At 41.0% G+C, this 27,822-nt stretch overlaps 2 protein-coding genes across 3 annotated transcripts; one reads left to right on the top strand and one right to left on the bottom strand.

The window, feature by feature from the left end:
• Positions 1 to 130: 130 nt before the first annotated feature.
• LOC118774437 (calnexin-like) lies at positions 131 to 11,774 on the top strand. The gene is made up of 14 exons (XM_036523782.1): positions 131 to 193; positions 366 to 439; positions 1,299 to 1,357; positions 1,539 to 1,680; positions 1,807 to 1,888; positions 2,530 to 2,722; positions 2,837 to 3,026; positions 3,369 to 3,482; positions 3,756 to 3,912; positions 4,580 to 4,774; positions 5,535 to 5,654; positions 6,140 to 6,242; positions 7,640 to 7,704; positions 11,565 to 11,774. The coding sequence occupies exons 1-14, from the start codon at positions 131 to 133 to the stop codon at positions 11,772 to 11,774; spliced, it is 1,767 nt and encodes a 588-aa protein (XP_036379675.1).
• Positions 11,038 to 20,510, bottom strand: LOC118774835 (vesicle-associated membrane protein 7). Of its 2 annotated transcripts, none has more exons than XM_036524374.1 (8): positions 20,377 to 20,510; positions 16,068 to 16,306; positions 15,393 to 15,450; positions 13,608 to 13,745; positions 12,553 to 12,643; positions 12,203 to 12,270; positions 12,021 to 12,113; positions 11,038 to 11,885 (listed from the first exon to the last, which is right to left on the bottom strand). In XM_036524374.1, exons 2-8 carry the CDS (start codon positions 16,211 to 16,213, stop codon positions 11,817 to 11,819), a joined length of 663 nt encoding a protein of 220 aa, XP_036380267.1. In that variant the 5' UTR covers positions 16,214 to 16,306; positions 20,377 to 20,510; the 3' UTR covers positions 11,038 to 11,816. The 2 variants fall into 2 exon arrangements, with proteins under 2 accessions (XP_036380267.1, XP_036380265.1); XM_036524372.1 differs by lacking the exon at positions 20,377 to 20,510 and adding an exon at positions 18,356 to 18,476.
• Positions 20,511 to 27,822: the final 7,312 nt, after the last annotated feature.

Below are 27,822 nucleotides of genomic sequence, written 5' to 3'. Positions count from 1 at the left end.
GGACCTCAAGGAAGTGGAATTTTTCTCACAGAACTTTTTAAATCTTGTCGCGTATCTGTAAGGTAAACTAAGGCTTGTTTTTACGTTTGACTCCTTGTCATTGTATATGAGACAGTTCCCATTGTTAAAGATGCTGCTGCAGTTTGCGGTGTGCATTTGTCTTCGTTTGGCGTTGGCTTTCCAAGAAGCGAAGGTCAGTCACTTTGCGGAGGAGAAACGAGACATGTCAGTTATCCTAGTATAATGTAATGACTATTATTGCATGATAATGCATTTCGGTGTAACTACTTAAAATGTCATGATATCTTCTATGTGATTAGTGGAGGATCCATTTATATTGACGGTAGCTCGCGTGTTTGTCGCAGAATGTCTATAGATCACCACAGATACCAGAAGAAGCTTACTTTGCCGAGACATTCGACTCAGGCCCGTTGGACAGGTACTGTAGGACTTCTTTCTGGCATTCACAAATCAAGTTTTTTACCCATCTCTAATTACAGTTTTGTGTATTTTTTTTTTAATTGTGTATTTTTAAAAAATATTTTCTAAAACTAAAGTTTACAGTATGCGTCCTTAAAAAGTTTAAATGAATTCAGTTTAATATACAGCGGGTGTAACTGAGGAAACGATAAAATATTGATATTATTTTGTTGATTGATATTAACTGACTAAAAATAAACCTATTCTTCCATGGGCTGTGCAATGTTTTGCTGTATCTTTCCTTTCTCGTTTTCCCAATGTTTCAAGGTTGCTGCAGTTCCAAAAAAAAATCTTGTTTTAGCAGCAGAGCTTATAGTTTTTTATTGAAAGAGTGTGGGAATATTTTGTGTGGCCCCTGTTGAAAATGATTACTTTTATGAACAAGTTCTTACTCAGATGTCTCTCATTCATCCACTATAGTTGTAAATCAGTATTTGCTAAGTGGGTAGAAATGGCTATTGTTACAATATCAAATTTGTTTGGTTGATTGTTGAAAGGGTGAAGGAATAAACATTTCAGTCTAAAGGATCTTCATCAGAGCATACACATGGGTGCTATGTTTTCCACCTGTAAGTGGAAACCATTATTTTCTATTTGCACACAGTGACTACCCTTAAAAACGAGACGCATATGCCATGATTCCATTCATCTTGAGGATAAAGCCTTTAAGAAGTATACCTTTGAAACCGGGTGGAGGACAGCACTGGAGTTTCTTTGAATAGCAGTTTGCATAGCATTATTTGGAAACCAATGTTATGTGGTAGGCGTTGTTTTAGGTATAGTACCTGTTACTTATATCTCTCCTGTCTGTGTCACAGGAAGTGGGTTCTGTCTAAAGCCTTGAAAGAGGAAGAAGAGGACACACTCAAGTATGATGGTGAGCTTGGTCTCACTGTTTTCCCTTCACACAGTTTCAAATGGTTTTTGTATAGATGTGTATCGCACACTGACATAACAGTCAGATCTATGATACCACTACTGATCAACAAGCTGTGGTCTGAATGGACATCTCCTTAGTATGCTGTGTTGAACTTGTATATGTTTATGTTTCCTGATAGGACGGTGGGCTCAGGAAGAGCCGACAAATCCAGACTTGACTGGGAACAAGGGCCTGGTTCTCAAGTCGCCGGGCCGACACCATGCCATTTCTGCATACCTTCGCTCTCCATATTATTTTGGATTCAAGCCCCTTATCCTGCAGTGAGTGCCACATAGACCTTTTAGATCATGTTGTACATACACCATTACAGCTTGTCAATTATAAGGGTCATTTGACTACTTTGGGTCAGAGGATATGACTATTTGCTCTTATACCTGTCTGCACAGGTATGAGGTCTTGTTCCAGAATGGCATTGACTGTGGAGGGGCCTACATCAAACTGCTCTCCCACTCTGACCAGCTTCGCCTGGTGAGTCCACCACTGGCTTGCTTGCCCTGGAGTTTAATAAGAGCCGTATTGTTTGACTAGAAGTGTAGCATAATATTTTGCATTTATATAGCAGATTACATCGCTTTTAAATGATCTAAAAGTAATTTTAAAGTCAGTGTGGTTAACGCTGTACACCAGACTCAGCTCATCACACATCAACTAAGTTGGAGAGGCCAGGATTTATTTAGCAAATGAAATTGTGGGATGAAGAGATAATCAGATTGGAGATTTGACAAGGGTACCAGGGAACTCACCCGCTATTTGCAGTTAACACCATGGGACCACTGAATTCAGTGAGTCGCGACCACCTTGATTCTTTGTCTCGTCATAATGATGACATCATAGTTCTCCATCACTGCACTGAGGTATTGGTTTTGTATTTTGTCTAAACTCTTGGCTATGAAGTGAAGAATATACCTCTGTATGGCCAGTTCCAGCAGCAACTTGCTTTTCTTTTGAGGTCCCCCATCAAATTACTACCCAAGCCCAACTCCACTTAGTTGCTGCCGTTCGGCTACATAAGACTATGTCTTGGTATGTCTTTGTTAGTCAGTGTTTTTATCTATTAGGTGACCATATAGGACAGCACTCTTTACATGCATCTCTTCATATTGTTTCAGAGCCAGTTCAATGACGCCACCCCCTACTCCATCATGTTTGGCCCTGACAAATGTGGCAGCACCTACAAGATCCATTTCATCCTCTGCGACAGGGACCCTGTAACTGGACTGCATCAGGAGAGGCACGCCCGGCAGCCAGACATGGACCTAAGTGAATACTTCTCTGACCAAAAGCCTCATCTCTATACGCTGCGTAGGTTTAACTGAGGGACGGATGTTTAATACTGTGCTGAGTCCATGTACAGTGGTTGAAGTTGACCCATAATTAATGGAATCATCCCATTCTGTTTTCTGTGTCCTGTTTTAGGTTTATTCCCTGACAACAGCTATGAAATCCTCATAGACCAATCACTAATTAGTAAAGGCAGCCTTTTGGAAGATCTGGACCCCTCTCTGAGGCCCCCAGTAGAAATTGTTGACCCCCATGATCGCAAGCCTGAGACCTGGGATGACCGACCCCTTATTCCAGACCCCACAGCAACCAAACCTCAAGACTGGTACACGAGTTTCAGGAGCTAACACACAAAATGTTGGATGATCCAATTCATCTTTTTTGTTTTTTTATTGTATCATCCCTGTCAGCTCATAACAAGATAATATTGCTGCAGCACTGCAAAGCATTGTGAGGACTTAATGTAGTAGCTCTGACACCACAACAGATAATATTGGTGGTGAATCCTTGTCTTGTGTGTGTTTGAGAGAAGGTTTTCAGTTGTGTATTTTACTTTGCACATCCGTTTTGTAGTCCATGCTTCAATTTGGGCTGTGGGTTTTCTGTGTGACACAGGTCATAGTTTACACTGGCTTTCTGTGTCATTTTCATTACTGACCATTCCCAGGGATGAAGACACTCCTGAACTGATTCCTAACCCCTCAGCCCAGAGACCCCCTGGCTGGCTGCCGGATGAGCTGCCCTTCATCCATGACCCTCAGGCACAGCGTCCAAAAGACTGGTCAGTTAGGCCACTCCTTTTAACCCCTTTTATCCCTTAGCTTCTTTATTGCTATTATTACTAACTCTACTATAGCCACAATTACTTGAAACAGTAGGTAAAATGATGCTTTTTAAGTATTTACCTTGTCACTTGATACTTCTGATGCTGGCATTTTCTGCTACTATAACGTATGTTTTAATAGTTGAAAGAGTGTATTTATTTCTTTCAGCTGATAAAATAGGAACAGTCCAACAAGAAACGCCTTTAGTTTCCTGTGTCTTTGACCAATAGGGACGATGAGATGGATGGGAAGTGGGAGGCACCCAAGATTCCTAACCCTGCTTGCTCTCGGGCTATTGGCTGTGGTCCATGGAGTCCACCCTTGATTTCTAACCCTGCTTACAAGGGGAAATGGAGCCCCCCAATGATTGACAACCCCAGCTATCAGGTATATCTCTAATATTTCACTGTAACAATAGTGAAAAGGCAGATGTGTACTGCTGTCATTGTGCTGTCAAGTAACATCATTTTGCATCCATCACACACCATGAAGAAACATGAGCAAAATAAAGCCCCCTCTACTGTTAGTTTAAAATACTGCAACTTATGTACGTTAGAGTGAGGGATAAGCTGAGATGTAATGTATTGAGGATAAAAAAATGTTGTCCTTGAGTGGCAAATATTTTACTGTGAGGATACAATACATTGGTGAGCAACCCTGGTCCTAGAGTGCTGGAGTTGTTTCTGATTATTACGAAGCTCTTTATATAATTAGATCAATTATCACAAGAAGTGAACACAGTTGACTGAATACAGTGCTTTTGGTGAAATGCAGAGCATCTATAGCACACAGTCACATCTTTTCAATTTAGTGTAACAATGTCCACTAAATTTCTGTGCACCTTTATTGCCACAGCTCCCACACTGACAGCCATAGGAGCACACTGCTCATGCCATTCAGCTGGACCAGGGTCAGTTTCCTTTCAAAGTCACTAAGTAAAGCCGATAGATATATACACCTCTGCAAATGGATTTCAAGAGTGCTGATGGTTAATCTTGAGTTCCCACGTCCCCCTTCCCCCCACCCACCCCTACCCTGTGCCACTGTCTAATAGGGGCAGTGGCGCCCCCGCAGAATCCCAAACCCAGCATTCTCTGAGGACCCCCAGCTTCAGCTGAGCCCCGTGGCTGCCGTGGGGCTGGAGCTGTGGTCTGTGAAAGGGGGTGTGCTGTTTGACAACATCCTGCTGTGTGCCGACCTGAAGGTAGCCTACGAATGGACCGAGGACACCTGGGGACAGAGGCAGACTGTAAGTGGCAATCTGCATCAACATCTGCATGCTCAGTATCAGCCTAACTGGGTCACCCATACCAAAAGCCTGAAAAAAACATAAATACAGAGTCAGGTGTCACTTGTTCTGACCTGTGAGACTCGAGGCCACATCATGGAGGTGATCAACTCAAATTACTGGCCAAAGTCCATTAAAAACATCAAAGCTGGTATAATACCAGTTGGGTGGCAAGCCTAACTACTTTTGAAGCAACATTTCTTTGCTGTTGACTCAGAGCAGTAGCAATTACTCCACACTACTGTGATGATGCAAAAAGCATCATTTACACATTTTACATAGTGCATCAACCTATCACTCCTTGTTCCACTCAGGTTGACTTCCCACTGATATAATCTGGTTGCTTTCTTGAGTATTCAAAACCTTCAAAATTTTCCTGAATAAATTATCATGCTAGACCGCTCGCTCCCATACTTTTTTCAAGACTTCCTAATTAACACAATTAACACAGTCAAGTCTGAAAAAAAAACAAACAAAAAAATAGAATAGACAGTTGCCAAAGGGAACACTAAAACAAACATATTGTATTATATATATAGCGTTTAAAATATAACATAGCTTTTTTATTTCTGTTCAGTTAGGGTTATGTATAAATTCTTAGGGCACTTTATACATATAAGCAGTGCCTTCCATATTTGTGGAGAGGGGATGCTGAAAATTTCTCCTTGCAGAATTGCTCTAGTTTATTGAAATATTCTCTCGCTCTCTATCCTCTGCTCAGCCAGGATTGGTGCTACAGCTTCTGATGGCGACACACAAGCGTCCCTGGCTGTGGGGGGTGTACGTCTTTACTGTGGGCCTACCGGTCATCCTCTTTGTCAGCTTCATGTGGCCAGACAAGGTGAGAGTCCTAGCACTGCTACACTCCTCTCTGGTCAAATCCCTCTCTTCATAGAAATGTTATCGCTCCTCAAAGGGACATTCAACAGGATGATATTCAAAACAGAATCAAGTGAGACTGAAATGAAAGCTGAATATTGTTTATTACAGGTTTTGGATTTTTCTCTATACAGTACTTACAAAATAAAGTTCTAAATGACCATTTTCCAATGCAAATGTTGGGAAATATGGCTCCAAAAAGTACCTCTTTCTGTTTCTTATGAAATGTATTTCCCACACACTTAATCGTACATTTGGGATCCTGCAAAGGAAAGCAAGTTATTGTTTATTACAGGTTCTGAAATGGATTCTTATGAATCCAATCAATGTGATTAATTTTTCACAGAATTTAATTTCACAATCATTTACTGAAGAAATTCAAATGTCTGAGAGAAGAAGGGGTCTACTGATTATCTCATAGTTGTGTGGCTGTTTTGTGCTCTGCAGCGATTTGGTCCACCTGACCAGGAATATTACTACAAGAAGTCAGATGATCCCCAGCCAGACAGGCCCCATGACCCAGAGGGGCTCACCAGCCTAAGAGACTATGGTGAGATCTTCACTTCCTCTTTCAATACCTTATATTCTGTGATCATGTGTCCCCCTCAAACATCTTTAATTTGCCTTGAAGTGAAGCCTGACTTCTACCTCTGAAGTTCAGCAGAAACCCACTGCAGTGGGTATCGAGAGACACCCAGAAGCATGTGAACCCATTTTTTTTCTTAAGGTATAAAAAGACGCTTGTCCACTTATGTAGCTGCCAGTGAGTTGACAATAACTATATTCTCCATTCTAAAATGTGAAGTGTTTGATCAGATTTCATATTGTCATATTGTGTTCAAGCCCGCAAATTAGTTTCTATGCAGCCTTCTCTCACAATGACTCAGGTTGATGAAGGGTTCATTCAGGCTGAAAATGGCAGAAAAAACTTGGAGACAACACAAGGAAAGAAACCAGGTTTTTGATGCAAATCTAAATCAACCTTGAAGGACTGTGTTAAACTGAAAGAATGTTCCATAGTACATTGTTACATTTGTTGCAGAATTTCATTCTTTGATTCCCAGGTGGTTTCCCTTACATCAGAATTTCTAGCTGCAGCCTAAATCATTTAAAGAACTTCTGTTGATTGTTTGTAGTGCTATCACAACATATGGACATTAACTAAACAATCCACAGACTTACATTTTCGTAACATCCATCCCATGAGAGTAATTTGATGCTTAATTTATTGAAATTATTTTGTATGCAAATTTGGACTGAACAAATTTGGCAGATATTAACACTTTTAATCAACATGTAATTTGGTGCTGTTTTTAATTCAAAACATTCACAAATTTATAAATAATGACTACAAACATAATTAGCCTTAAAACATTTTTTTGCACCTACTTTACCATTGAGTTGTGCACTGAATATCTGTGTACATGTATAATGTACTGTCATAGTGCTCATACGATTTTCCACTTTTATAAGCAGAAAAGTATTTTCCACACAACCTCTCAATTTCATTATTTCTTAATACCAAATTAAAACTATAGAAGGAAGTGTCACATTAAACAGAATACATACATCTTTCCTTAGAACGTATAGTGGCAAGCAGCAATGCCATCCTGTTGCTGTCACATGCCAACCAGCTGAAGCTCAGTGTGCTTGGACTTGGCTAGATCTTAGAAGAGAGATGGGAAAAGCAGATCAATACTGGGATTGCTATAGGTGGGCCAGTAAGGGGAGCTCTTCCTTGTGGACTTCTTCCTTGTGGAAATCCAATGTCCCAGTGTAGTTATTGGGGAACACAGAAATACTATTCCTACTTCTAATAATAATAATAATAATAATAATAATAATGACAATAATAATAACACTATCAATTAGCTTAACCTGACTTGGAAACGCACTGGTTAACCCACCTGCTCATGTCCTCCTCACTCCCTACTGACGCAGCTGCAGGCCCCGTGGGGCCCAGGAGGAGGGAGGCCAAGAAGGCCCAGAAGAAGTCAGACCTGGAACTCAAGGTACTGGCAGTTTCCTCTCTGTCTGCTCTGAGCTCTTGTGGAGATACATCTCTTTCACCTAAAAAATGAATATGCTTGCCAGGCTTCATTCAATGAATGGTACAACTTGGTACAACTGGAGTTTCACTCCATTTAATGCAGTTCTAGCACCAATGCCAGCACTGTATATAAATTATATATTTATATATTCTGTTTATGATCCCAATATACTTAAGCCTCTTAGGTGATTTGTGCTAGGATTCACGGCTAGATTAACTTTCTAAAACTGCAACAGACACACATGCCGTGTCTCCAGGAAGTTCATTTATGCTGTATTTTCAGATTGGTAGGAAATGACCTGGCCCTGGAAGGTACCCATGGGGCAATGTGGAGGACATCAAGCAATGACAACCACTGACACTTGGAAGAGCACTGAAATCATGTGAACAATATCTGTGTGCATCATAGAGGGCTTGGACCCATGGATCACATACTGAGAAAACAAAAATGAATTACTGTACTGACCAGAGGTCAGTTTACTGGTACATCTCTATTGAGATACTCTGAGTCACAGATCAACTTTGACCACAGTAACAACAAGGACAGCTTGGACTGACTCATGGGTGTAGCTAACCTGAAGCGCACTAGGTACTCGGGGAAAGCTCTTCTGAAGAGCTGCAAGAGACATCGCAGTAGAATAAGTAGGTACCTTTTGCATTCTGTTGCTCTTCATTTCTTCTGCTCCTGCGCTCAGCATCTATTCTTGGTCTCTTGAGAAACATTCATCATAGAATCTGTCCCACTTTGCAAAATTGCTGTACTGTAAAATTAGAAGAATCCACTTTGCTTTATTCTTCCACGTGCTCTCATATGACAGATGTCAAAACTGGATCCCGAGTTGAGTAATCTAGCCTTCTCTGTGTCTGCAGTGAGTGTTAGCTAGTTGTGGAGTTTACTGTATCAAATGTCCTGGGAAAGTAGGGTGGAAGTCAAACACAAAAAGGAACTCTATTTTCAATTATCAAAATGTAGTCCTGAAGTAAACGGTAAATATGACTTTCAAAGATAATATTTGTGTGCTTAATTTCTTAAAGCCGTAAACAGATTGATGCAGCCAAAGATATCACATTACAAAGTCTTCTTCCAAATAATTTCGAAGGTGTGTGGTGGGGAAAAAAAATGCACAATCCTACCCAATTTGGCTACCATGGCTCTACTGCCCCAAGTCAGTCTTCCTCTCCTTTCCTGACTTGAATACTGCTCAGGACTGAAACAAGCAATTTCAGTTTTGACAATTAAAGGTCACTGGGATGTATTTTGGCCTGAAAAGCACCCCTACTATACGCCTAAAAATAAAAAACCTCCAATATGTCTCAGCTAAACTGACTGTACAGGTCACTTAAGTGTGTTTTCATTTGGACATGCTCAAGTCCAGGTTTACACACAGTAATGTAATTTAGAGTAATGTAATGTCACATTTTGAGAGTAATGTAATGTCGATGAATCCAACTCCATTTATTCCAACAGTTTGTTTGAGACGAGCAGCAGGTTGATTATTTAACGTGTGGTGCTTTCAAGAAATAATAAGCAATGAAGTCATGAATATTGATCACTTATCCAGCTTTGTAATTAAGGTAAAGCATGCAAATTTTACTGACATTGCACTTCAAGTCAGTGTAAAAAGCTTGGACTTGAATTCATGTAATTACACAAACTCTGGAGCTTAATTAGAGCTACAATATAGCGCTTGTCTGGAGCCTGTTGATCAGTCTTTTCTCTCTTGTCTATCAAATCAAAAAGCCAGAGTGAGTTATTAATATGTCTTTTATTTTATGAAAACTTAAAAACTCACTTTGGTTTTAGTTTAAGGAGATGTTCTTGCAATAACATTATCATTCAATTAATAAACATTATTTCTAGACTACCCTGGGGCCCTGCCTATGTCCTTACACATAATTTACAATACTCAGATGTAAAAAGTGCATTATACAAGAAATCTTACAGTTCTGTGCTCTACTTTAACAACTGCACCAAAAGAAGCGTAGCCTACATTGTAATTTTATTTTTTCAAATATGTATTTAAAACAAGAATTAAATAACAAAATCAACCTGGAACAAAGACATGATGGCAGGAAGAAAACTCAGCTGGTTAAAAGTGCATTGTACACACATACAAATGTACACCAGGAGCCAGCGACCCCAGACGAACATGAAATGAACATTCAACAGAGCTTGTGACAGCAGAGAGAAGCCACCAGGATGTCTGAATACATGGTGGGAGGGGCTGATGCAGGGACTGCTCTGAAACCTGGTAGCATTTCTACGTGTGCGTTCTCTCTGGGGCTCACGTTTTGCCCTGCATCCACAGTCCTGTCCTTTCTTACAGTCAGAATAGAATCAGCGCAAGCAAAATGGGGAGGGTGGAGACACACGTGCAGGAGGAGGCCAGACCTGCTGAACTGCTCTTGTGCCTCTACACGAGGCGGGGACTCAATACAGGCCTGCTCAACATTGCGGCTGAGGTTTTCCTGAAATCCTGGTACCAGAATAACTGCTGGAGATAGGGTAGCAGTGCTCCATCAATCAAAGTTGGGATTTTACCCGGCCTTCTGGCTCTTTGATGGAATGGTCACTTTTGTACACTGTGACATAAGTAAGCAGGCATAGAAGACCAATTCATTAGCCCTGCACTTCAGTCCGGAGCCTTATTATGCAAGATGTCTGCTCAAAATATAAGAGCTCCAACATGGTGATCAGAGCAATGCCAGATCATAGAAGAGCTTTCCTAACTAGTGAGTGGAAGCTAAAGATAAACAAATATTGTGCAAATGCTTCCCTACACAGAACAAAAATTTGTCAGTCTGCTGGAAATGGATGAGGTTATCAGTGACACTGTCTTCACTTCTCACAGGGAGTCTCATAGGTCATCATGTCCACTGCATCACTGCTTCAAAGACAGCGCAAACATGTCCATCCACTGGTGCAGAACTGTCTAGTGAAAAGGGACCCCATCCCATTGGTGCCTTTCCTACAGTGAGCCGCATGGGAAATGGTTGAGACCAAGGGACAGAGCTCTCTGGATTCAAATGGCAATTGCAGAATAGACACCAGAACGTCCATCCAGCGCTCTGCACAGCTGTCAAACACACAGCAAACTCGTCACCTGTTCTGCATTCCCGCATAACACGCCGGGACATCAGCAGATTTGTGTCCTCAGGACACGCTTCACCCTTTTTTCATCCTTGCACCAAGAGATAAACAGGTAGACACAGAGAGATGCTGACAGCACAGGGGTGTGGAACAAATTCACGGTTTGGAGCTTTGCCCAATCCAGGACTTCACCTGTTTCTCATAAAAAAAAAAAAAAAAAAAAAATCTTAACTGTTGAGGAAGTGGTACGGTGGGGAAGTGAAGCCACAAAAACTGCATGAATACCATACACTGCACTCTGTGCCAAAGTGATCTGTGCGTCTGTGACTCATATATATAGATGGCAGTGTGGCGACGATAACCTTCACATAACAATGAGATTAAATATCACATGCAAAGACTGTTTCTGTATACAACTTAGTTTGGACTTGAGAGGAAAGCAGCACAACAGCAAAGGTGCTCTGGGGGCCAGAATCTCTCAGATGACCTCCATCACAATTCAGCCCCTTGACCTCAGGAGGTCCATCCTTTTTTTGGCTTGACCGCCTTGTAAAGTCTTCATTCTTGTCATTACACCAGCAGAACATGTATAACATTTAAATAACTGTCTGCATACCTAAATGAATGAATCATTCTGGGAGTAAATGCCAATGAATCACAATCTGTACAGCAATGATCATCAGTCTTGCGCCTGAATGGGGTGACTGCGTTGGTACAACTTGTTTGTGCAGGCATGTTTCCGTACTGCTGTGTCTCCGGTCGATAAGGCAAGCGTGCCCATGGCTATCTCCCTCCACGAAGCGAAAAGTCGAGACAGAGGACAGGAGATGAACGGGGAGAAAAGAAAGAGGTGGAATGGGGCTCAGTTCAACTGGGATCGAGTCTTGGAAGTGGTTCGGTTGCCCCCCCCTTCCCCCAACCTAACGGACCGGGTTGGGTAGGACGGGATCGGGAGGCAGTGGTTTTGAGCTGCTCCGCCTCTCCTACTTCTTCACACAGCTGGGCCAGCTCAGTCCTCCGCAGGCCGCCGACACAATGATGTAAAGAATGACCTGGGGAAGATCCAAAACTGGTCTGTTAGAGCTCCTGCCACCTCCATGCTAGCTTACACCTCCAACTAAAGGGGGGGAACAGCACGTCTGAGTAAAGCACTGGAGGACAAAAGTGGACAAAAGACAGACACTTACGATAGACACTATCACGATGATGATGGTGAGTTTCAGGTTCTTCATACACATGGCACGCGCCAGGTTGCGGCTGGTGGTTTTGAAGGTGACGGACTGACAGATTGAGGGAAAGGGAAGTAAGTTAGCGCTGGCATTGCTGTGGGGGAACAGAAGGCTATCATGGTGAAGTTACTGTCACTCACAGAGTCCACAAGGTTCTCGGTCTTGTCGATCAGCAGCTCTAGCTTTTCTCCTCTCTGGGCCACCAGGTCTGGGGAACAGCAGTGACAGAGAGTGAGAGACAGTCATGACAAACAGAAAACGGAAAAGCAGAGAGACACTTTTCTACTGCACTGAGCCCTTCTGTACTCATGTAGTCACATTAGAGGACCACCTTCAGGCGCTAACTCAGAACCGGTGGGTTCTGGTATTTCTTGCACAAAACGTAAATCTCAGGAACCTGGCCAAGTGGTAGAGGATCCTGTTTGATTCTGTAACTTCTAAACTTGTATGCCAGAAAACAGCGGCGTGCTGCTCTGTGGGTGTGGCTTACCGATGTTGCGGACCATGATGCCCTTCAGCTCATCCACTTGCATCTGCGTCTCTGTCACGCGATCTGAGCCCCGGGGGTCTGAGTGGTGTTTCTGTTGAGGGAGGGTTGAGAGAGACATGCCACATCATTTCAGACCTAAAAAAAATCACCACATGATTAACAGTAGACCAGGTCTTCACAAACTCCATCCATATGCCAGGAGCAACCATCACAGGAAAAGTGCATTTTTACAGCAAAGTCATGCACATGACAGCAGAAGTGCTCAAAATCATCTAAATGAAAATTAATATTGAGCACTACAAGTATTATACACACTCTCTGTAATCCAAATAAGGTGGTTTTAGTGTCACTCTATCATCTCAATGGCACTATGCCGACAGTGGCTTGCTTGCTCCCATTGTGGCTGAAGCACTCAGCCCAGCACGTGGCTCTTTCCTGTGTGCTTTGCCTAACAGTAGTAGTCCCTGTCACACACACATCATGGGACTGGGCTAAAAAATGCATGCCCTCATGTACAGAGCAGACTTGATCTTAGGGCCTCTTAATCTCTGCAGCCAACCTCCCCCAACACCCGCATTCAGGGCAGAGCCCATGACAAAAAGCTGAGAATAAGCAATGTGTAAATCAACATGATTAGGATCAGTTTAAGTCGGTAATGAAGACAGAACTCAACACTGCAGCCATAATCTCAGTGCTATTACTGGTTTCCACCATTTTCTACATCATGTTCTGTCATTACAACATGAAAACATTAAGCCATATGATTTCAAATGCACCAGAGGTTCCATAAGAATAAAAAGCAGGGAAAGATGTGGGATTTATAGAGCACTTCATGTAAGCCTTGAAAGGCCCATTTTCTTAATTTAGTTGAGTTGAATACATTAAGACTAAAAAGTTGCAGCCAGAAGTGCCTTTTAAAAGTAGAATTGTCGAGGGTGTAGTTAAGAGGTCCCTTGGCAACCACTGCACCAGCTGATTTGTTCAGTTAATTCCATTTGGTACAGTTAATTAAATAAGAGAAGCAGGTGTCTGGGAGATGATCCTTGTCTACTCACCATTTGCGCAGCCAGCGTGCTGGAGAACTCACTGTTCATGGCATAGGGTAGCGCTGTCTGTGCCCGTGACCCATAGGTTGTTTGGAACCTCTTCTTCACCTCACTGAGGAAGCTGAATGCCCGCGATCTCTCAAAGTCCTACAGGCCAATGAGGTGCACAAAGACGTCATGCTAGCTGTGATCATTTACAGCTATCTTCTCTGCACTTGCTGCTTAGTCTGACCATTTTACCCATCACACCTGTTCAACCCAGCTTTTATTTCCACAGGTCACAAAATGTATTTTATACCTCTATACATTTAGCATATTCTTTGTCCAGGAAGGATGACAAAAGGACAGACATGGATTCAGTTTAAAAATCAATGCTATAACAGTATGATATTCCAAATTACAACTATGTCCAAATTACAGTAAAAAGGAACATATTCAGCAGCATTTCAAACATGCAAATTCAAATCAGGCCTCTTGTCCTTTCTAACTGAAAAATGCTTCCCCCTAAAAGTCACATATTTAGAGCAAGAGTTGCTTCTTTCATTTCTGACACAACATTATGGATTTGACAGTTAGTGAAACTAAAGAGAAATGTTGACGTAGACATGAAAAAAATTAATGTACAAGGAGTAATGATGGACATAACGATTAACAGCGGGTGTTTAAAAATAAGTGCCTGACTTATTTTTAAACACCCGCTGTTACTGACTTGAAAGACTTCAGAGAAAAATAAATTTCATCCCATCCTCCAAACTCCCCAATCACACTGCAGATGTTTGTTATTACTGTCTGCTCAATGAATAATTATTGTTACTAAAACTACTACAGCTAGCTAGCCAAAGTGTAGTTAACGAACCACCCCCTTCAATTGAAATGACATTTCTTTAAAGATCCATGTTGCTGCACACATTCTCTTCTCCACTGCATTGATTGCTCCTGGAATGGAAACTCTGGTATCCTACTATGCCACGTTTATATAATTTAGCTTTTTATATGTATTAACACAACCTCGAAACATGTGCAACACTTGCCTATTTTTTTTCAGCAAGTACCCCATACAATTAAAAATAAATAAAAAATACATACCATAGAATAACATACAATACATACAATATATAACCTATTCCCTAGTATACCTGCTGTTCACATTTTAGTAACACCCAAATTCTGCAACTGTACGTATGTGAGATAAAACATGTAAATAGTGTTTGAGTCATCTGTAATGAATAACTGTTTTGTTTTCAGTTTTGTTTTCTTGTCATTTTGTCACTTCAAAAATGCTGATGCACATTTTTCTGTGGCTATTATGTTCCTCAAACACTAATATTCCAATTTCTGTCAATGGCAGCTTAATAATGCTTAAACCAACGAATTAGCTGATCTTTAACATCTTTGCTAAGGACAATGTGTGTTGTAGGTAGACTGAAATGGGGCCTTAATTAAAAAATACAGTAAAATGTGTGCTCATTAAATGGAAATATTTATTAAATGTTATACATGCATAACAGAAAGAATATAATGGCCATTAATGTAATTAAACAGAAAAACATGACCTTTTTTCTCTTTAGAGATGGATTCATACTTTTAGATCTGTTTGTACTGTCGGGCAACACTTTCATAATTAAGGCTGGTTACACAAGCATCTGTAAACATCACACATTTTACCTTCTTAATCCACAGAAGCGCACTCTGATATTTCTCTTTGTAGAAATGCCTCACTTTGGGCACAAATTTGCAATCCTTTGCACTCAAAATAGAAATTATTAAAAGGGGAGATAAAAACTGAAAACTCACATCATCAGTGATACACAGGTATATGATCCTGTCTTGACAGATGTAGTGGAAGAGATAGCTGCATGTAGAGGAAAGAAAGACATTCTGAATATTACTGTTAAGACAACCAGTGTAATACAAAATTATACCCAAAAGAAGACAGTGTGCTGGTAAATCTGTCTGACCAACCATATTCCTGGCATACAGTTCTTTTTTTTTCTGCTGTTGCTTCAACCTCTGCCCTTAATGACTTGAACAGCCCAATCAATACACATTTTTGTAAATAATACATAACAGTTCATTGTATTCTTTACTCAAGACATTTACTGCATTGTAATTCAGAAAATGCAACATCATATGGATGATTAAAGAATCAGTCAAGCAAGGAGTGTGGTTTGAAAAAAGCAGCATACATCAGTGATGTTTAAGTCCAAAAAAGTGTAAGCATCCAGTATGTACTCAAAGTCTATGTTTTGTTTTTTGCTGTTACATTTTCAACTCCCATCTGACACCCAGTTCTACCAATAACTGTGTACAGTACACTAAATTTCTGTTTAAAATGGGCTTGAGGCCTGAGCCTAGCACCCGAGGAAGCCAAGACTGACAGCCAGTTTCCCATACACAGTCTCAGCGGAGCAAACACAACAACTAGCAGACAACCTCTGGACATCCAACAAGCAGTGCATGGCTACCCACCTCCCATGGGAGTAGGTGAGCTTGTTGTTTTCAGAGGGGATCTTGGCCAAGATCTGCTCAGTCACCTCTAGGAAGTTCCCGCCACACCAGGCGTGTTTAGCCAGGATGGTGGTACCACGCGCCACCACAGCAAACAGGATTGCCATGCCAAAGCAGGGGACTCAACTCACTGGTCACCAGCAGACAGACAGATGGAAGGTGGCAGGGGCAAACTTTCAATCCACAGTTCTGAGGCTCAGCTGTACAGGAGAAAAAGATAACAGAACTACCTGTCAGTATTAAAATGCCCCACCTTTGTGGCTGCAGCAGAAACAACTGTACACAGAATGATGCTGAACTTAAGCATCTATAGCCTCTCTCTATATATATACAGACACTGCCTTACAACAGTATTCAGACCTTTGACCAATTCTTACATTTTACTGAATTACTTATGATACATTGAAATTTCATTGTGTGAAATTTTATTTAAAAACACTGAAACCCAAAATGAATTATTGTAACATGATATTGGTTTTATGTTAAAAAATATTTCAAGAAAAATGAATAAATGAAATATGCTGCTTGCAGCATAGTATTCAACCCCACACATCAATATTTGCTAGATTCACCTTTGGCTGCAATGACAACTTTAAGACTTTTAAGTATCTACCAGCTTTGTATACTGTTGGAGAGTTGATGTTTGCCCATTTTTCTTGGCAGATTTGCTCCAGGTTGTTCAGGATGATGGAATGATATTTTGAATGATACTGGACTGCAATTTTCAAACAGTGCCAATGGTTCTCAATGGTACTGAGACTAGGACTGGTTCACTGTAGGATATACACCTTTTTGCTCTTGAGCAAAAAGGTGTATATCCAGTGTTGCTTTAACCTTGTTCTTGAGGTGACTATCCTGCTGAAAGGTAAACATTTTCCCAGGCTTCAGTTGTTTCCTTTGATTTTAACAAGATGCTCAGTCAGTCCCTGCTAATGAAAAGCATCCCCACTGCATGACGGTGTTTCTTGAGGCGTGGACAGTGTTGGATCTGTGCTACAGATAGCTCTTTTAATTTTTGCCAGAATAACTCATCTGACCACAAAATATTTTCCCACATCTTTGGGTCATTCATGCTTTGTGGCAGATGTGCTTTGAGATGTTTCTTTTTGAGTAACAGCTTCTTCCTTCACATCCTCCCAAACAAGCCAGATTTATACAGTTCTTATTATTATGTATGAATTTGTATTACTTTATCTCTAACCTCTGTAGAATTCTCATTTCCTCATCTTCCCTTCACATTCAGTCTGGCCAATGACGCTTACACAAAGTGGGGTTTTATCCAGAAAATGAGACAGTTACTTTAACGTTACTTCAAAGGTAGAGGCCAGTGGTAAGGCGTTTGTTTTCATCTGTGTAAATCTGGAGCTCCCAGTGCACAGGGGTTGAATACTTGTGCAAACATCATATTTCAGTCTCCACATTTTATAACATAAAACCAATGTCACCTTAAAGTAGTTAATTTTTAATTTCAGTGTTTTTTAAATAAAATATCACACAGAACCAAATTTCGATGTATCAGCTGCAATTCAGTGAAATGCACGCTGAGCGAGCTTGTGAGCGATGTAATAAGTTAACGCAAATTCAATGCATTCATACTAACCGTTTTCTGATGAAAAGAAAAAAAAAACAGTACTACTGCCCGACCTCATCGATCCATCACATATGCAACGTTAGGCCTCTTCACAAACCAAGACATTAGCTATTCACATTAGTACAATGCCTGAGTGGTCTCGCTATCAATCTGTGAGCTAGCTAAATGCATAAACGGACATCTTTGTCCAATCGTTTGGCTAACCAGCCAGTTAATGTTAGACTACCCAGCCAGCACCGTGTTAGACACCTGGCTGTACCAAACATTATTTCAACGTAGTTAGTTTACAGGCAGTAAACGTTATACATTAGCCGGGCGCTGATTATATGGCTAAGGCAGACTAACCGCACAGTTGGATACCTAACCCTGCGCTGAGGCTAACTAGCTATTACGCTAGTTCGCTATTTGACAGCATTGCAGACGCGGGATACGCTCGTGGGACTTGTGAAACCTCCAGTCTAACATTTTATATAGTTATTTACTAGCTAGGCAAATAGTTAACGACTATTACAGTCAAAACACTGATAGCCAGCTACTGTGTCAGTGGATCTGTATTTAGCAAGTCTATCTACCAAGGTAGCGAAACACAAACAGCGCGTGCAGAAACGAACTTGACCAGCAAACTGTATAACCAAAAGAATTGTAACGCACACCGTACCTCCGAACCGTCTGAATCTGCCAAACTGTTCGTTTTAGGCATTAAAAACTGCACTGTATACAGCTTGTTAATCACTTCTGTTTTTGATCCAGTCACCTGCTGCATCTATGGGACACTTCCGCTTGAGCTTGTAGATCATGTGATCATACATAATTTACTACTAGGGAGATTATACACCCTACAGTACTCACGGTTTTATCGAAGAAGTTCCGGTAGTTATTTAGAGTTCCGGTACTGTGACTCACTTTTGACTTTACACTGTGCACCATCTTAATTTAAGACAGTATTTTGAGTTTCCATACAACATACAAAAACGGACCCAATTTTGGATCTAACAAAAAGAAGCGATTTCCATTCCTATCAGGACAAGGCTGGCAATGCCAAGAGATTTCCCCTGAAATGCGTCCTCTCCACCAATTAGACCCGAGGGTCACAGCGCTGGCCTATGTTAACACCAAACAGCTTGAGCTCAGAATATTACAATATAGACACTCAGAGTCAACTAAATTATATAAGAACGCACAAAGGTGACATTTCCCATTCGGGGCAATCGTAAAAAGCCCAAGTAAACTTGCATCCTAAAATGCTGTAAAAAATAAATCAATAAATAAATAAATAAATAAATAAACCCATTGTGGAACATTCGTTCTCTATGATGTAAGACATTCATCTTGGATGCATTAAATAGACACCGTTATAGACACAGTGAGCATACAGTCTAACAACAGAGACAAGTTTCACAACAAAGTCTGTGCCGACAGAACAAGGCACATAGGTACGAATGAATCAGATTGATACGTGGTTCTAGTCAGTAAAATGGGATGTTGTTATATGCCCACAGAGCACACTCCGAGTGGAGGGGACAAATCTTGATTTCATCACAAAATGTGAAACACATCAGGATGTAAAAGCCACTTTCTAAATTAGCAAAATTCCATCCACAGAGATTGCATGAATTATTGTAAATTATTAGCAGGAGCTATAATTATCATTTTGTGCTGTTGGATTATTATTGGTCATTTTGTATGCTAGGATAAACATGTTGTCAGCATACAAATTTGATTGTCATGCCAATAAAGCATCTTCCCTGTGTGACAGCCCTGTTGTTTCATGGTAACATCAGTCCAATCAGACCATCACTGTCCCTTCTGAATGTGCCGTGACTGAACTGCATCCGTGCAGATGTTGACTGCAACTCTTTTATGAAGGGTGATGCAATTATGGGGTTTATCAGTTGCATCATTAGGACTACATTTGTTTTCATTTCTCATATATAAATGAAGTGGAATTTATCAAATCACTGTTAAATGGTTCTTTGTGACAAATTCTCGCAGTATATTAGCATCATTGAAAAATAAATAAATAAATAACAAGTCCACAACTTTTGGTATTTTTAGATAATCTGCAATGGTTCTTTCTACACACCGAGTCCATAATTCAACATCGATGCCAAAGGACGGAAATCGACGATGGACCTGCTAGTCGAATGTCCGTGGTATAGTCTAATTACCATCTCAACCATTGTGTGTGTGTTTTTTTTTTTTTTTTTTGTAAATAATAATAATAAAAATAATAGACACCGTGATATGTTACCATTAATAATGAAATGGTCTGGGAAAAAAAGATGCAGAACATGTCTAAAATCCGATTTTGGCGTTATGATTACTTTAATATTACTCGATCAGTATTAAACATCGTCTCAAGTTGGACAGTTCGGAGAAACAATCCATTTACTTGTACATTCAAAGAAACAGCCCCGAGTTTCTTAAATTGTGTGACGTCACATACCATCGACTGATCTAACCGAGTAAAATAAATAAATAAATAAATAAATAAATAAATAAAATAAAACAGATGGAAGCACGACTGGGGCAGACACGGAAAAGAAAGCTGTTCTAGAAATGGTAAGTGAAAGACAAAATAATTACTGGTGAGACATTCTTTCAGTTCTTTCAGCCATAGTGAAAGAGAACACTCCGTAGCCTGGTACTCTGAGTCTACTTACCGATGTGTTTACCTACCCAGATAACTAGCTGAACATAATGTTAGTTGTCGTTGAAGCTCTAGCTGATTAACCAGCTTCTAAGATGGCTAGATCTACGTTTTCCACGGTTTCCAGCACCGTTTAATTGGCCTCTCAAATCTAAATGCACGCAACGTTATGTCTGCAGCTGGCCTCTTGTGTTTGCTGTCTATGTATGCACACTCGGGGGCAGTAAAGAGCTGATAATGAGGGCACGATGTCAAGATTTTTAGTGATACATATACTGTACCATTATGCATTGTCGCGGACAGAAATTTGTTGTGCTCTGTTCCACCAGAAGAAAAAGAATATCCTGATGTAACACCGCTACTATGAACAGGTTCTTAAAAAGCAGTTGAAGAGCATCTATATTCAGTTGGCTTCTCTCTTAAACTTGGGAAGTGATTTTGCCTTGCACTTCGGACTTTGTCTAGTAGTAAATTTTGCTATGAAGTATTTATGCTTTTTATGCTTATGTATATTTATGCTTCTTCCCTCTTAAACAGCATGGAATATGCTTAAAAATTAAAAGATACAAGAAGTAGCTTCAATGAAATGGACTGGCATGACAATGATGCTGATGGCAGGGTTGATGCAGCAGGCCAGGAGTGCATGATGCCACGTATCAGACAATGCCCTCATCATTGTGCTAAGATGTCAGTAATAATCCCTGTAAAAAAATCTACTGTACTGATAATTGGCGACTGCTGCTGATGGCACCCTTTGGCTCATAGACCTGTCTGTGGCATTACCTCACTGTGCTAATTGTGTCTGATACATGAGTTCAGTTATCTTTTTCAGTCTCACAAGGTACATCTGTGCTCTGGCAAGGGGTTCTGTCAACTCAGGCTAATTGGTTGGCTGATGTTGCAGCTGGAATTTAGAGGGTACAGAGTTAGAGGAGCTCAGAGGTGACATGAGTCTGCTGGAGAAGGTGACATCACCCTGAGAGTATGACTGGTTCCCTTTGCTTGGGATGCGTGCCTTTAGCAGCTCACCTAATGTGTCTCTTTTTCAGGAGTAGTAACAACGTCATTGCACAACACTGGCATATCCAGAACTGCTGATGGACATTTGATCTCTGAACAACTGTCTCTGACATTTTTTCATGCTGCTTGTTTTCTTCTGCCTGAATGATATACTGCTGGTGAGAAGTGGTGGCTTCAGAACTGCTGCTGAGTGCCTGCAATGTGTGTGAGGGTTGGAGGACTGTTGGTGGGCTAGCTGCTGAATTCTCAGCATCTCCCTGAGCAAGACAGTCCTCAGGTCACATTCCAACGCCATGTTTCCTGACAGAGAATAGTGAGAGGTTGTATGCACTGATTGCGTTGGCCTGTGCTCTGGTGTTTTTTCTATCTTGTTGTAAATTGTAGGGGTTTGTTTGCCAAGGCTGGCCAATATAAACAGCATTGTCAGCTTTGTCAGCTGACGTATTTGAGCTTGGCATTCTTGACTGAATTCTCACTTAATGATTTGTTTCATGTTCCTTGTAGGAATTCTGGGGTATGTGCTTTTTGATCAGGCTCAGAGTTGGTAAAAATAAATGCTAGAGTTTGGTAGCAACACAAGCAACAGAGATGAAGCGGGACCTTGTTTTGTGCTTCACATTCTTTTGGTTGCATATTGCAGCTTCTGGTTGGATCTCTTTAGCCTGGTCATTTTTGCAAAATTGATTTTGACCAAAGCTGAAAGTCTTATTTTCTTGTTCTTACAGGTGCAGGCAGAGTGGGTGGACAAAGGGCGTGTGACCAGTGTGCTGCATGAGGAAGACCATACCATTGCACTTGACTGTTATTTCTGTGTGCACACTGTAGAGCTTTCCCTTGAAGCATGTATGTAAACCTATGATGAAAGCTAAAGGGAAAATGTAACTGTTGTAGAATCCATGTGAGTTTCAGCATTTTCCACTAGCAAGCATTTAATAATGCTATGTGTGTTTATGTCGTTAGCCCCAAGGTGGAGTTCTGTGAGCAGAACATCACACAGCCCTCAGAGAGCAAGAATAAACTCATGCATCCAGACCTGAAGTGAGAGCCAGTATGCTGTATGTTTGCATGCTTGTGTGAAGTACCCCTTGAGCTGATCCTGATATCGCCGCAATGTATAATTCAAGAAACAAACCAAGATGAGACAGTTTTATAAGCAGAGTCCTCCCACACAAGTTACTTGTTGCAAGTTATAATGTAAATCCAGGCTTTCAGACAGGGAAGTAAAGCTGAAATGAAAGGTTTCTCTGCCTTCAGATTGTTAATGACCTCTGTAACATTTGAGGAAAGGGGAGGGTATGTTAGTTATCATTTATATATATATATATATATATATATATATATATACATACATACACACACTTGTACTTATGCATATAAATAGCCCTTTGATTCTCTGGTTATTTTTGCAGAATATGTAGACTACACTGCTCCCATATACCATATAGAATCAGAAGCCATTTATATTTCTGGGAAGCTCTAAAAAGAGTGAAATGCCTTAAAGACTCCATTCCCTTTGGTCTCATGCACCCTTAGTGAAAAAGAGGTTTTTTTTTCCTTCCAGCAGAGAGATCTTGGCAAGAGAACTCATTTTTCTAAATTGGATTATTTGATAAGCCTTGGCACAGCTTGTCGTATTGCGTAGGGCTTGGTGCCAAAAATGCAGAAACAAAACAGTCCCTTTAGCTCCTAATCTAATTGCTTTGAGTAGCCGAAGCGGGGTGGGGAGGGCATGTGGTATAGACAGTCTATTTACGTGTTCCCCATTTCAGCCTGTGTATCAGATAGACACACTGACACATTCTTCACCATTGACCTGAAACTGGTCCTCCTTACACACCCAAGCAACTCTGACGCAAGGATTGGTTTAAAGCTTGTCAACAGTTACAAGTATATTTTGGTCTCTGTAATTGCGGGGACAAATGAGCATGTCTAGGGAGCTTACATGATCAGTAGCTGAGACACGCAAAGGTTAATTCGTGCAAAAGTGAGCAGGGCACACAAATTTGGACAAAACACTGGTCAGTTTCTTCACCCACTACCAGAGAATGTGCAGCGTCTAAAATTGATGAAAAGAAAAAAACAGGCCGATTGAGGTCTGGTGCCTGTTGTAAGTACAGCTGGAAGACAAACGTCAACAGGAATCACTGTCATTGCCTTTTGCCTGGACATTTTCACCGAGTGGCACACAGCACAAAAAACACAAATTCCATCCCACATGCTCACTTTCAGGCATTCTGCCACAGTAATCCATTTGGCTGCACGCGGGTGAAGACACACGGTTATTTACAAGCAGATAACATACGAGCCGTTGCATGCCGTGAGAGTAATCCATTTCCAGTCTTGTCATCTGACTTTCACACCCTTACAACACTTTTCCTATCAGCTTGTGGTCTGGATAGAACAGACCACAGAGATGGACCCACTTTCATTTCAAAGAAGAGATGCACCTCCTGATCTTTCTTGCAGTGAGAAAGCAGACAAACACGCCTATAGTTATGCTGCCCTCCTCTGTGTACAGATCTGCTCTACATAAGGGAACCTGTTGCACGTATATTAGCTTTTCAAGAACTGTAACATTGCTCATGATTTCTGCATAAGCCTAGCATAACAAGAAATGGCGAGCTTAGTAAGAAATGGCGAGCTTAGTTGGGCCGAATGGCCTGTTCTCGTCATCATATGTTCTTATGTTCTTATGTTCTTATGTTTCTGAGATTATATAGTCTGTATAGGAAAATTAACTGTTGGCTATGTGGGTTAGGGTGGACAATGTTTCATGTAAATCCTGTTTCTGTTTATACACTTTTCAGTGCCGGTATGCTGTGGCGGAGATACCAGAAAATTAAAAAAAATTACATGCTAAGACAAGCTGATTAGGTATTTCAGATATTTTTATATATAATTGATTTTTGTTGACTGAATATGGCCTTACTTAGCTGTCATGGTCAATAAAGGAAACATTGCCCTAATAGGAGAAACCCACAGCAAGCCTTTTGAACCGCTCATGTTATTTATGTTATCCCATAGACAGACCGTCTGGAAGAAACAATAACTGGTTTGATTGCCGGTTTTTCTGATTCTGTTGATTTTGTGGTTGTGGAGCATGGCTGCAGCCGGCGAGCAGTTTTCCTTCAGCTTTTGTTTTTCTTGCAGACAGCGCCAAGTGTTTGCTGCTGTGACAGTGGTTTGCTGAGACAGATTAAGTGGAAATGGTGGGGAGACTACACTGAAGGTATTTGCATGCAATGTGCTTGTTTACACTAATTTCAAAGAAAACAATAGTCACATTTTTTCTTTCCTTTACAAAAAGACAGCATTTTAGGCCATCAGTATAGATTGTGAATGCCTTTGGGTGGTTTTCAACGGTGGTAATTACATGTAGATATGTGCTTATGTGTCTGGAAACAAACTGCTGTATTGAGAACCAGTGTGTTACATACTTACCAACCTATTGAAGAGTTTTGATTCTGGTTGCTATTCTGGTTTTGGTTCGCTGTAGTATTACATCTTGTATGCAGTGGGTTACAACAACAAGACTTTTATTGCAAGAACACCAGGACAAGGACAAGGACTCTTTTTTTGTTGGGAAGGTTGCATGCCAAAAATATTCTAAAAATATTCTTAAAAATATTGGGATGTTTTTTTTTCTTTGATAACAGGAAATTGTTTCCTGTTCCCTTAAAAAGAGGCTCATCTGTTCGTTTTTGATATGATAATAACTTTTGTATAATATTACACTGCACAAGTGCACATTTTGTCTCTTTTTTCATGCTCCTGTTTGAAAGCACTGCAGATTGCACCTTTGGACTGCTTTAGCCAGGAGGGATTGCTGTTTCCACTTAGTACCTGGTCATTAGAAAAGCTCCACATATATCTGGTGGCTCCACACTACTATAGCCACTCTTTTTGCAGATCTCAGTCCTCCCACACACCCACCAGTAAAAGGACCCTCTCCAAAATGGGTTAAAATGTATTTTCTGTTATTTTATAACAAAATAAATATGCATGCAGTTGGATGTACATTAAACCAGTTTTGTTGGTTTATTTTGAAATACTGTTATTGTGTGTGTGTGTGTGTGTGTGTGTATAACGTGTGTGTACACAGTTTTCCTCAAAAATGTGAAATTCCAGGTTAGAAACTAAAAGCTGACAGTAAACAAAGAACTAACACATGGCAAAGGGGGGGGGGAGGGGGAGCCAGACTTCTTGGCTGGTGGGTGGTGCTCCTGAGAGGGCTTGACACTTTGACCCTCACACCACAGCTGAACAGAGCAGTTTGTGGCAATAGATGTGGTGATGGAGGAGCTGGAAGCTTGTTCAGCATCTAGATGCAGTCAGATTCCAGAGTCACATTCTGTGTATTTGTTTAAGCCAACTGAGTGGTTTAAAGGGATTCTAGGAGTAATATTTGTCCAGATCATCTGTGGATCTAGTGTGGTAGCCTATAAGCATATTATTGGTACTAGTAGCACATTCAGGCACTTTGCAGTTCAGATATGTTGAACATATACTTTCTGTCACTGAGGCAGTCCCCTATGGCCCCTGAACCTCGCTTGTGGCTCGCTCAGTCTCTGGGCTCACACTTGGCAGAGCTCAAATGGCCTGCACATACATGAGGTGAGGTAATGCTGTGGACTTGAGCTCAGCCCATTTTATGCTGCAGTCGCCTCCCAGCAGTGACGGGGAGCGGGGGAGAAGATTCTCACTGGAGAGTCCAGGTCAGGGGAGGTTATGAGAAACAAATGTTCAACCCCAGGTAAGCAAGAAAACAAGCACTTCCCTGCTGTTAAGCAGAGCTCTGAGGAGAGCAAGGAGCTGTTGAAAGCTTCAAGTTCTAGCTGATGATGGACCCAAGGCAGCTTTCCTGTATAAATGGTGAAAGAACAGCATTAAACAGATGAATTCAAAAAACAAATGCTGCTCTCCTCTATGCCCACCACAACTGAAAGGCTCTGAATTTATTTTTGAATTGTCACATATTGTGTATAGTAAGACTTGGTGCTAGAGGTATTAATAAAGCAAAAACTGTCTGTGCTTAAGCTGGAGCCATTAACATGTTTTTTTTTTCCCCCAGTCATGCTGTACGTTAATGGTTTAATTGTGTGGAAAATAGAACGGTTGTACCACATAATTCTGAGAATAGTAATAAACATGACTGTCTTTCACATCTTTTAACATTCTTTGTAAAACCCATGTGACTGAAGATGATTAAAATAAGATTAATGGTGTCTTTTGTGGTTATTTACTTGTAAACAGAATGTTTTAGCTCAAGAGCTATAAAAATTGTCAGAACCAGCCATGAAGGCAATAACTGCATTTTTTAAAGACCGTGTCCATTGTAGCATGTGCAGGGAACTATTCAGATGTCAGAGATAAGCAAAGAGGAGGCCAGTAGCTATATCCATTTCACTGTGTGTTTGGTAATGTTCTTTCCACTGTATGTTTGGTGAGGTCCCTTTCATTGTATGTTTGGTTATATCCATTTCTCTGTATGTTTGGTAATGTGCCTTTCATATAGTACATACATGCACAACTCTGGAAGGTACACATTGAGCAGAATGTAACTTTTGTTCTCTTTCCCTTTTCTGAAGCGTTTTTCAATCCTGAAAATGACAGCAATTGGATGGCATACGATGTAAGTGGGCCATCTACATACTTTCCACAGAATTGCCGTTTTTAATCATGTGAAGCAGGGGAAAAGATCAAATCAAGGCATTTTTAGAGTACAGGGGAAAGAGTTTGCAGTGCCAGTTTTGGAGTGAACTTCATTGTTGGGTCTGCAGCTGGTTGATTTCACATATTTAATGAGGTGCCTCCTTTATAGGCACACTTCCAAAGGCCCAGTGGCTGGGGATAGATTCCCTGAGTGCCAGTATGAGTTCTCCATACTTTAGGACTCGATCTTGCAGTGGGCTGTTTCAAAACACACAGACATGTAAAAACAACTTGCTCAGGCGGGTGTTTTTTGTGGTTGGCTATGCCTGTGGGTCATTGCAGTTAACAAAAGAGTGCTTCACAATGTACTTTGCTATGAGCTGCAGAGGGTTGCTCTGAGCTGGTAGGATGACCATATAGGGAGACTCCTCAAGTCCAGTAAGTCTCTTGCTGACAGTGCTGTGCAGAGGCCATGTGCACTACAACTGCATTTGGGCAGTGCTCTAGAACATCTGAGAAACTGTTTGCCCCAAAGGCTTATATTCCTCACAGGTGCTCCAGGTATTTCTTGGTGTAAGGTGTGTGTGTGTGTGTTTTCTTCATGTTTGAGTGTGTGTGTGTGTGTATTTGAGATCTTGAGATCTTACCATCTCTCTAGGTGGACTACAGGCTGTGGAGCTGCTTCGCAAGGGCTTAAATAACCCGAAGGAGGTGTGCCAGCATGTCCTCAACACTTAAGAGGTGAGTCAAACCCAACCTTTTTTAGCTCTTTTTATCTATCTCAGGGCCCAGCAGGACTCCCA

Source organism: Megalops cyprinoides, chromosome 3 (assembly GCF_013368585.1).
Source record: "Megalops cyprinoides isolate fMegCyp1 chromosome 3, fMegCyp1.pri, whole genome shotgun sequence".
NCBI lineage: Eukaryota > Metazoa > Chordata > Actinopteri > Elopiformes > Megalopidae > Megalops > Megalops cyprinoides.
This window is presented reverse-complemented; position numbering and strand designations above follow the sequence as displayed.